Source organism: Amborella trichopoda, chromosome 5 (assembly GCF_054954075.1).
Source record: "Amborella trichopoda isolate Santa Cruz 75 chromosome 5, AtrichopodaSantaCruz75HAP2 v2.0, whole genome shotgun sequence".
Taxonomy (NCBI): Eukaryota; Viridiplantae; Streptophyta; class Magnoliopsida; order Amborellales; family Amborellaceae; genus Amborella; species Amborella trichopoda.
The window spans coordinates 45069418-45081230 of record NC_142340.1 but is presented as its reverse complement, the minus strand read 5'-3'; the positions used below and the strand labels follow the sequence as shown (position 1 = coordinate 45081230).

Genomic DNA, 11813 nt, shown 5'->3' with positions numbered 1-11813 from the left:
TCTCAAAATTACCAATTGACAACAAGGATTCAGGGGAGAGGGATACAGATCGAGAGTGTGAAAGAGAGGGTAGGTAGAGAGAGAAAGAGAAGGATAGGTAAAGAGAGATAAAGTGATAGAGAGGGCAAGTAGAGAGAGAGAAAGAGAGTGTTGTCATATGACTAAAAAACATAAGAATAATGAGAAGAAAAAGGTATTTTTGTAAAAATAATTCACTTTTTGACTGGGTAAATATAAAAAAAGATAGTGTTGGATAGAGGGTGTCATACAAAAAGTAACGAGAGATAGGATGTCTAGAAAGTTGATTGTGAGGGAATCTCTATAATTTTCTCTAGAATATTTTTCCTTCAAACATTTGGAAGAACAAAAGTCATGACAAATTATTAATGAATCGTCACCATCATCATAATATTTTTCTAATTAATTAGAGTCGGCTATACGAATCATGATTCGTTATTCTACTCTATTAAAGGTCATACTTTTAGTGAAGCCATAGGTCCCGTATCTTTTCTCACTATTCCAACCATGTTTTTTTTAGTCTACCATTTGTCCTCTTTGAACCTTCCACTTGAACAAACACAAATTATTAATGTATACATGTTGCTTAGTATTTATCTGAAATATAATACAATGAAATTACCTTTGACACTAGTTTTCAATAAGATAATGAATTGTCCTATGTATGGGCCAAAGTTACACCATACCACACCTAACAAATACCTCACAAAATTACACAAGGAATAAAAGAAGGCATTTTCTATGCCAGGGATGAGCACAATAGACCACAGGTCTAATACATGGTACAACCTAGGTGCATCAACCATCCATCTCAACAAAGAACCGCGGAGATTAACCGTATCTTCGTGAAAGTCCATCGCCTTGAAAAATGGTAAGACACACCTATGGTGTACATATGCCATACATCCATGATCTCTTGTATACTCTCCCTCCAATTTTCGTCTACATTCGATCGGTTTCGACAACGAACCCTACCGGAGCCGGTCTCGCTCCAAGAGATAATCGTCGAGATGAGGCGTTTCTTAAGGGCGCCGAGACTTGATAATCAGATAGAATTGGCATTTCATCAGAATGGCCAGAAATGCAGAGTGTTCCAGTGTCATCTTGCTCCCAAAAAACCTCCACCATAACACCCCTGGGGTTATCTGTGGACTCAGTGCTGGGGATCCCAACAAACCTAGCTCCAGTGGGTACCTGCAATATATCCACACCACCATGTCATCTTCATTGCAGTCACAATCATGAACTCTTCAATATGCAAGTACAAAACACTGTTAAGAAATCCGGGCTTGGTTTTGACTCATAGGGGTCCTGAGCCTGAGTCAGGATGTTTCAGCAGAGTCTCGAAAAAAGAGTACATAAAATTTGTCTCGTTAGGCAGACTTGCCTGGTCTCCAGGTTTCATCATCCTGACCGGGGACCTGTGCCCGAGTGACTCAAGCAAGTCTGAGCCCCAGTCAGGAATTTTTGGTACAATACTTGCTGCTTTTGCTTTTGGAGAACAAGGAAAAACTATAACATAATAACATGATTTATATGGCCAACATAGCAACAATGAACAACAGTTGGTTTATCACCTTGTAACTAATGAGTTGGCCGGTGATAAAGAGAGAGAGAAACAGTGGTGACATATAATTCAACTAATTGTTGAACTGCTTGGTGGGACCTACACTCTTCCAACCCCTCCAAACCATTGATGGGAAGATGAAAAATCTCATGGTCATGTTGTTAATTATGAGCAAATGGGTCGTGGGTCGTATTATATGAACCCATAAAGGACTGTCGAAAATCATTCTTTGGTCATCATTGTATGTGCATCTACAGTCACCACTGTCCGGTTTTCAGACAGTGGATGGAGATAGATTGGGTCCCACAAGACCTCTTGTGGATGCCTCTGTTCATTACCATCAAACCACTAATTGGATGGTGATCACCCTCATAAGCATAGATATCCTATGGTGATATTCTATGGTCATGAGGACTGTAGTATTATTTTTTTTTCCAAGTATACTTTGCCAACGCTAATGATGGGGCCATCAGATGTTGGTTTTCCTATTGCCCCATCGACAAAATATAGCATTTGGGCTAAGTTGCAGAAAATTGCTCTCACCTGAATGGAAGGTCTAGAGGGTAAAGTTAGCGTTGCAAAGTGCCTTTCACTGGTGGCATATTCCAACTCTGCTTTCTTTGCAATGTTCAAAAACACTTCCTCAAGGGTTGTGAGACCCAGATGAATGTCCGAAATCCCAAACTCCCTCTCTCTATCTTGAAGTTCAGCAAAGAAACCCTACAAGTTAATAAAACCCAATCAAAAAGAAAGAAAGAAAAAGAAACCAGTAATACAATAACTGGCTAATTGAGATAAAATCGAAGGAAGTGAAGGAACTTGAAACCATAGCATTTGAGCAAAGAGTAATTACAGTCAATAGCTCTTCTTTTTTATGAGGAATGACAAATGTCAAGTATGACTTGTTCTCTTCTTTTGGTAGCACATCCAAGCGCTGCAAATTCCAAACCCAAGTTAAAAGTCATCAATGGGTCATCTCTCAAACAAAGAGAATGCAAAACACAGTATCAAATATGCCCATGTGAACAAACAAATGAGAGCTCTGAAAATGAGTAGCGGTGAATAAAACTATAACATGAGTTCTTTAATGGGAGTCAAATGATTTAAATTCTCCAATGAATACCAACCACATAAAATACGAAGGGGCCTATATATATTACAGGGTCATATGGTGTCATAATTTCACAAGGAGTGAAAAATCCATGAGAATGATTAATGATGGAAAAAAACCAACAAAATTTTAATTGGCATGCATTAAATTAGACATATCAAGATGTATATATATGATTGTGTGCATAGATGCATGCATGTATGAATGGTAGTGTACATTTATGCTAAAATATACATATATATGCATGTAAGAGCTTACATCTTTGAAGAACTCCTTTACAAGCACACGCTGCCGCATGTTTAAAATATCGGACTCATTGTTGTTTGGAGTTTGCCTTGGGCTTCCTTCGTAGAAACTCACACTAGCGATATAACCTGTTCCAAAGCGTGACTTCAGCCTGATTGAGGTTCCAATGCAACGAAGCTTGCCTCTTGCCATGATAGCTATACGGTCGCCTAAAATGTCAGCTTCCTCCATTGAATGAGTCGTCAACACAATGGCTCTCCCTCTTTTGGCATCCTCAATGATGTCCCAAACATGCCTTCGGGTGATTGGGTCCATTCCTGTGGTCTGAAAGAATTCTTCACCAAGTTAGAGAAGTAGTGGAGTTCATGATCATTGGACCAAAGTCATACACAATGAAATACAAATTTTGCAAAGTTTTGCAAAGTTCTAGTGAAACAGGTTTAATAGATCACATTTATCTTAGCCATCATGACTGCTATCTCTGCCAAAATTGATTAATACTCTAAAACCTATGTTTTAGTTTGTTCATAAACTCTAAATCTAACTTGTAGTTATTTTCTAATCAAGCAAACTTTCCATGTACTGTAAAACCCATTTCAGTTTAGGGCTCATCAATAAGACAAAAGTCCCAACAGAAGAGTAGGAATCTTGAGGCAGCATTCATAGATATCACAAACCCATTCTTGCATAATCTATAAGATTAAATTATTCTAAAGGAATATTAGCATCTCCAACTCTCTATATACACACACACATGGTTCTCAGGTCATCAATATCACACTTAGAAATAACAAAAGCCACAAGCAACACACACATATCCTATTTAACACTCGTACCAAAACAATGGGATGTATTCCATAGCAAACTGCAATAAAATGGAGTGATAAGTTATAAATTCACTGCTTGGTGCTTGTAATCTTAGAGTTGCTGGAAAATCAGATGTCAGACAGAAGTTGAGAAATAATAACACTGAAAAAACAAAGTATTAAATGAAAGTTAAAAGGTTGACAAGTCTTGAAGTTTACATCAAGTCATTAGCTATGGTCCATGTTCTTAGAACATTACTTGCAATAAAGTAAGACCATAACTGAGAGCATAAAGAAAACCAAATGAAATCATCAGTGAACAAGAGCAATGCTTGAATTACAGCAACTACGTACCGGTTCATCTAAGATGACCAGTTTTGGATCACCTATAAGGGCTATCGCAACACTGAGTCGGCGTTTCATCCCCCCGCTATAGCTCCCAACTCTCATTGTGGCAGAACCTATGAGTTTTACATCTGATAATAACTTATGAGCAACCTGCATTGCCAGTTGGTATGCTTTATCAAGAACACGACCATTAAGAAGTTGAAAGAAAAAAGAAACAATGAACCAGTTTTAGACCATCAAGAATATACCTCTTTAATTGAAGCAGGAGGTAAGCCTTTAATGCTAGCAAAGAGATGCAGGTGTTCCTTTGCTGATAAGGAGTCCCATAGAATATCAAACTGCATAAAGCACAAAATATACGAAGGCATTCATTTTGTGAAAGGGCATTCACTAGTAGAGTCAAAACCAGAAATTGGGAAATAAAAGATTGCATATTATTTTACCTGAGGACACACTCCTATCATTCTCCGAATGCAAGACATCCCGACAAAGCTTCGGATGGAATATCCATAGATTAGTGCTGTTAAAATAACAATATATTAGGCATTTTCAAGGGCTTGTAACTCTACCCCTGTATGTTAGTTCTACCACGTAGAATGTACCCTGCTAGAAAAAGACTAAAAATTAGGAAACTTTTAAGGGAAGTATTGAGACAACCGGTGACAGTGACTGAAAACCCATGCAGAAGTTAATACTTGACATAATTACTCTAGAAAGTCCATTGTGATTCTGAATTACATAGAGCATCTCTAGGAGATAACATGGTTATCAGCAATATCATTCGATTCTAAATCATCATCAACTCTCCCTAATTCATAAATACCAATATGCAACAAAAAACCATGATGCCTAGAAGAGTATAAAGGCCCCAGTTTCCTGTGATTTTATTTATGTTTTCAAAGTGCTCAACATGGAAATGGCACTTAACTACCCTTCAATGATAGGCTAGAACCAAACACACATATGATTTTAACAAAACATGCCATTATATACAAAGTTACGAGCAAAAAGTTGAAGCTCTCTGATGCAAGACAATTATGAAGAAGAACTCTATTACCATCGCCACCAGTCACAGGTGTAATGCCCGTCAAACAGTTGATAGTGGTGGTTTTCCCTGCTCCATTGGGTCCAAGAAGGCAAAATAGTTGGTCTTTGGCAAAGTTCAACCATATTCCCTGATGATAGTATATAAAAGAAAAGGTGGAAATCAACATAATGCAATACAGCAATGCATACCTCTCAGTTCTTCACTAAGTTTGCCATAACAAATACAAGTTTTCCAGTCTATAGGATTATAGTATAATTTCACATTCATAATAATAAGTTTAGAGAAAACACACCTTCACAGCATGGTAAGGTGATGACCTCTCGCACTTGCAGCACCCAACCAACTTTGTTGTACCAGGATACGATTTTAGTAGACCATGAATATGAACAGCTGCATTTGGATCAAGATTACCATCAAAAACTTGTTGTTTAACAAGGCTTTCTTCTGCAAGAACATCTTCATCGTCTGGTCCTTCATCGGTTAATGGTGGAATTGAACTTGTGCAACTACAAGGGCCACCACCTAAAAGCAAAGAGAAGCAAAATCAACCATAGTGATTACAAAATTCCAAGCAGCAATAAGAAATTGGGGAAAATATAAGCACAGTAGATGGAAGATGTGCATAGGTCATGAAGGTCATCCAGAAACTTGAAATATCAAGAAAATACTTAGACCTGTCAAATTTTTTAAAATGATCATTAGACATCAGTTATTCTACCTTTTCGTGCTTATTCATCCAGTGTTTTAAAGACCAAAATGGGATAAAACGGCACCCTTTCATAAATTTGACAGGTTCGAGTATTAACTTGATTTTTCAAATTCTTGGACCACCAGCAAGATCTTTGTGGTGTTCCAAGTGTCTCCACATATTTTTGAACAGTAAGTATGTCTTTGTAGATTTTAAGCATGTTACCTTCAACATTGCTCCCGCCTCTGCCAGTCCAGTATGAAGGGTGCAGGAAGTAAAAACATGATTTTCTAACACCATAGGAATTTGGGATGACATTGTCAAAATAGATGGCCAGAAACATCCACAAGAAGAAAGTCGACACAAGCCACCTATATATGCCATCCTGTAACAAACAGACAAATCTCAGTTTAGAACTAAACATTGAGAATAGGGCAAGCTCCCACAGTTATGATTTCCATAGATCTCGTTACTGGCTATTCCATTTAAATGGGTTATTGGAATATCACTTATTGCTCCTCAGGGAATATCAGAAGCAGAATGAAATATAAATCATGAAAGAGTAGAAGTTTAAACTACTAAACATACAATGGTTAACCCGCAACTGGAATCAGCCTCTGGGCACTTAGAGATATCCCCCAAGCTAATGCCCGGGTCTTCAGAGGTGGCAGTTGCAGATCCAAGGAGTTGAAGGGCTTGAGCTAGAAGATTGGGAGGAAATAGAGACCAGATCACCCGATATGTTCCTGAGTAATCACCTCCATAAGGGAATCCAAATTGTGTGACAAGCTGCATGAACAAATGTTACTTCTCAAATGCCGTAACTTCTAGCACCAGTGAAGCACCCACTGAATGTCGGATAGGATCAAAATGTTTCTAAATTCAGGTAACTATATTCTCAAGCCCATACCTGAGTTAAGAAGCCAATAATGAAGACTGAAAAACCAACAGTTGTAGCAGATGATGACTTGCTGATAAAAGTAGATAACATGAAGGCAAAACCAATCTGCATAGATCATTAAAAAAATAAAATATTTAGTTATTTTAATCAATGGAAAGATGGAAATAAGCAATTAGCAAGAACCAAATCATCCTATTGTTTGATATATAATCCTAGTGCATTGACTTCTATGTAAGACATGATTGTACTAAAAATATAAGGAGTAACATAGAAAACTAAACAAATTCTTACCATATTGAACTGAAACAGTAGGAATACGAGGAATACTACTATAAAACCATTGTGGAGGAAGAAGTCAAACTGAAAAATCATGCCAAAAAGCACTGAGAAAAGTGCTGAGATAAGTGTCAGAATAGTCTCCCAAATGAGCCAAGATAACCAATAGGCCGATTCATAGATACCCATGATAGACATTGCCTGCAAATATGCAACAAGTCACTAAGTAGGCTCCCAGGTGTACATCTTTCAAATGACACAAGCAACAGATTAAAAATATACTACCATTACACTAAAGATACAATGTACAAAGGTCAAACAAAAACAGGAAACTGCTGAGGAATTAATACCTAGGATACCATTTCCCTACCCCACACCGCCCCGCCCCACCCCAAAAAAAAAAAACAACCAAGTAATTGATACCTGGCGTAGCTTAAGCTCCTTTTCAGAAACCAAAGAACTGACTTGAAACACGAAACCAAACATTGCAACTGCAAGGAAAAATACTGGTCCAGTAGATGCAACAGCAGAGAAAGTTTCTATGGCAGGGTGCGCAAATTCCCTTAGTGAAACAATCCAGTTGAAATTTGAAACTGCACAAGTGGAGAAAGAGGATTTATGTAAGCAGGAAATGGTTACTTCTTATTGATGTAGAAGTCAGTTAATGTTTCCAGAAACTGTCATTGCAAACCACACAATGGACACATGGGCATGTCCTAACTAGACAAGGCCAAAGTGACCAAAACGCCGTAAAACACTTTACCCCAAAAACTTGAAATATATTATGACTATCCTCAGTGGATAAAAAAAGACAGATCCACAAGTATGGTTCTCATCACGTAAGATTAGTTGGGTGATGAAATGTTTCTTGAGCTCAATCATTAATAAAAGTTGCTTCCCAAGAATCCCATTATCAGTATAAGATGCATCTATGCATGATGTATGTGCTTTTACATGAGTGGCATCCTTGATATATTGACCGGATTCGAAACACCAATCTAGAAAGGCTACTCCTAGACACAATTCATATGGATGCTTGGGCAGATTAAATAGGATCATATCACAAAATAATGGGGGTATGAAATTACTCACGGTTTTAACCATGCAACGTAGATGCTCCCAACTGCTATATATGCACAAGCAAACCCAGGTAATAAATAATAAAGAGCCAAGGCTCTAAATAATCAAATTTGAGCCTATCTCAAAAAATTCACTAGAAGAGGTTGTTTTGATGCCTAAATATCATCAAATTGATCATCTCGACATCAAGATGCATGGACATGAGAAAAAAATGGATTTCAAGTTTTGAAAATAGTGTATTTGGTAATGCATTTTTGGACCGTTAATTTTAAGATTTTCAAGTTTTCATAGATCTGTTGATCTACACTATTTTTAGGCTTTAAACTTTATAAATAAACTTTATAATTTTAAGGCTATCACAAAGATTTCCAATATTGAAACCACATTTCTTGACACTATTTGAAGGTAGGCTCTAATTTGATTGTTTAGAGTCTAGGTTCTATACAAACAGCACCCTAAATAATATAGGTTAATATAGGTTTATATAATTTCAAAAATGCATGGCGACATTTTTCCAGGCAGACAAATCAAGAAAAATATATGGTGATAGCTATTGCCAAGTTAATGTTACATGATCACAAAAAACTTCATGGGTTCTTTTTTCTTTTCAGATTTCTAGGATAGTGAAATTTCCAAGTTTTTGGAATTTCAATTATATTCCATCCTACTTACTATTATATTTTATTGTATTTAAGTTCAAATGATTTTCAAATCTGTTGAATGCTGTAAAAACAATAAATAGATGACAACCATTAGGTTTTTCCCATTATTTCTAACAAAAGTAGGCGATGAAAGTGTAGGTTATCAAAAGTCTAAGAGATCTAAATTATGAAAAATTAAAATTTCCAAAATAATGTCATTCTCATACAAGTTCATACAATGCAAAATTAAAATCAAAGCATTACCTCCAATAAGAGATCTAGCAATCTCACGCTCAGCTGCAATCTGAAGTGGGATTTGAAACTTCAAAGTGGGATCTTCAAAATTCCCTCTCTTAGATACAGCAGTTGAATTGGTTTGGAGTCCATAGCTTATGACAGTGGAATTTCTCTCAATAAAATGTAAGGCTCCAGGGCACCTCATCGGATTATTCTCAAGCCAAGAATCAACTTCAGCTGGCACTCCAAATGACATTACCTGAGAATTCCATAGACATCAAAGATAAATATTTAGCTTGTGTGTCCAAGAAAAAGATGGGGAAAAAAAACAGAAAAGGAACTCCCAAAAAAGCATCCTTGAGATCAAAACAAAAAATATAAAAATTGAAATATAAAAACAAATAACAGTGAAAGCCAATTGAGTTACATGGCAAAAAAAATAAAAAATGGAAATACACAGCATATATATAACAGTAAAACCAGTTTAGTATATTTAACAGTTAATATTTTTCTAAAAAACACGGACTATCAGACTCTGGGGATCCGTAATATACCCAACAATGCCTTTGAAATCAGCTACTTTGCCATATTGCTCCACTTTACATGAGATGAAATTATGAATCTATGAGAACACACATATGCCTCCATGGTTTTTTTATGTTCAATTTTTGCTTGTGTTTTATGTGAGATTCCACCAAATTAAATTTATGAGACCGGGCATATTAGTACTCAATGTTCTCTGGTTTTCCCCAAAAGAAACCTCTAAAAAGCCAGGCAATTATTTTAGGTTTCTGCCCTTAACAGAAAAACATAAAAAGAATATTGCAATTCCAGCATAATTCAGAAATTAGTAGTTCCATCAATAATCAAATATCCAGTAAAACATGAATCAGAACATTAATCTACCAATATCCACCAGCAAGAAAGAATTCCAACCAACAAAAGCATGCAATAATAAATAATAAGCGGGAAAAAGAGCATAAACATATGGAAAGAAATAAATATTAAGACTTGATATTTCAGATTATGAAGAAAATGCAAATTTTGGGTTCCCAATTGAACATGAATTTCACAGAAAAATATAAGAAAATAAATAATTATATAAATTTTTGGTTCAATTCGTGTTAAAGTTAGTAGAGGTTGATGAAAATCCCACATGACATTATTCCAAGTTTGAAGATTTTTTGACCAAATTAGCTCCAAAGTTTGCAGAAATTGATGGAAATTGCAAGAAATCCCTCCAAAAATAGGCCAAAAATCGTTTAAACTGCCAAAATTTGGTCCAATGTTCATCATCTTTATCGGTGATATTAGAGCAAAACAACTCATTTCCTGTATGCACATCGAATATAACTGATGTTTTTAAATTAAATTAATTGAAATTTTAAAAACAAGGAAAAATGCACATTTGGAAATGAAATCAACCTCTCAGAATTATTTAATGTTGCACCCACCAAATTTAGCTGAAACTTCACAGATACAAGAACTAAACCAATGAAAAAACTTACCTTTTCAGATGAAATTGGCCTTCCTGGATTGTTAGCCATAATATTTTGAACAATTGAACGAACTCTCGTGCTCGAATTCCCGCTCCATAAAAAATCAAAGCATGGAGTCTTTGTGAAGAATTTATCCTCACATGGAGGAATTGCAGGTGCAGTTAGGGGTTTTGGATCCATAACATTTTCGAAGTAGGTGGTATGAGCGAAGCGAGCTTCAATGGCCTTTTGTATACAGAAGATGAGGAAGAGGAAGTAGAGAGAGGAAGAGAGTTGAAGAAAGGTTGCGAGCTTGTGGCGCCATGAAAGGAGGAAGTTCTTCTTGAGAAGAGCTCTGAATTGCTGGAGAAAGAGGGGGATACCTTTAATTAGGCTTTCTCCTGTTTCTTGACTCTCCATTGGTCAGGGAGAGAGCTGGACTCTCTCTATCTGAAATCTTATTTCCGGAGAAGGGAGAGAATTTCAGTCACAAATTTCCCCTTATTTCTTCTCTTTCCTCTCTCCTCTGAAAATGATCGTCAGAAGAGAGAGAAGTTAAATCTGTGATTGCTTGCTCCACTCTCTCTATCTCTAGATTTCACTGCCTGAGAAGAAAGAGAAGTTCAGTTACAAATTTGTATCTATTCTTCTCGTCTCTCTCTAGATTTATTAATCTCTATGAGGAATCAAACAAATTCAAATTCTCTCTCTCGCTCCAGACTTCTTACTTAGTGCTCGATAACAGATAGTCTCTCTCTCTCTCTCGGCTTCTTGATCTCCAATGAAAATGGAGAAATTCAATCTCTCTCTCTCTAAAAATGTCTTAATCCCTAGATGGAAATTCCTCTGAAACAAATTCTCCCCTCTCTCTCTCTCTCTAAAGATTTCTCTCTGAGAAGAGAGGGAAATTCATTTGAAGAGAGAGAGAGAGAGAGAGAAGTATTTATAGATGGTGGCCACTGGAGATGGCGGGCAATGGACATTCAGAAATTGACAAATCACGTTCAGACAGGTGTGTGAAATTTCGGCTTAAATTCCTATGTTGAATTGCGCCAATAAAATAGATAAATATTGTCCAACGACCTCCAAATTAAAAAATTTTAAAACATGGGCAAATAAATGAATTTTTGTTAAATGAATTCTTTATAGAGTAGTTAAGTGAATAAAATTAATTTAATCAACATCATTGCTTTTTTTTTCAAACTATTTGGATCCGCTACAAATCTTTGTCCGACATTCTACTCTATCAAAGCTATATCTTCAGTGAAGCTACAAGTCTTTATATTTTTCGTGGCTATTTCATGTCTTTTTTGGTCAATATCTTTTTTTTTTTAGCTTTTTATTTTAATTAACTTGCTCATCCTAATA

General features: G+C 36.3%; 1 protein-coding gene across 1 annotated transcript; it reads right to left on the bottom strand.

Moving 5' to 3' along the window:
* Positions 1-545: 545 nt before the first annotated feature.
* Positions 546-11476, bottom strand: LOC18431982 (ABC transporter A family member 2). Its single transcript, XM_006842093.4, has 17 exons — positions 11174-11476; positions 10476-11050; positions 8995-9226; positions 7433-7602; positions 7025-7210; positions 6743-6838; positions 6421-6621; positions 6058-6217; positions 5437-5666; positions 5154-5271; positions 4540-4616; positions 4345-4434; positions 4103-4246; positions 2955-3266; positions 2439-2519; positions 2129-2305; positions 546-1212 (listed from the first exon to the last, which is right to left on the bottom strand). The coding sequence occupies exons 2-17, from the start codon at positions 10863-10865 to the stop codon at positions 961-963; spliced, it is 2916 nt and encodes a 971-aa protein (XP_006842156.1). The 5' UTR covers positions 10866-11050; positions 11174-11476; the 3' UTR covers positions 546-960.
* Positions 11477-11813: the final 337 nt, after the last annotated feature.

Coding starts and splice junctions, on each gene's coding strand:
- LOC18431982 (XM_006842093.4), bottom strand. CDS start 10,865: ATGGAGAGTCAAGAAACAGGAGAAAGCCTAATTAAAGGTATCCCCCTC. Junction 6,218..6,420: donor CCAGTTGCGGGTTAACCATT/GTATGTTTAGTA, acceptor TGTTTGTTACAG/GATGGCATATATAGGTGGCT. Junction 4,435..4,539: donor TGATAGGAGTGTGTCCTCAG/GTAAAATAATAT, acceptor TGCTTTATGCAG/TTTGATATTCTATGGGACTC.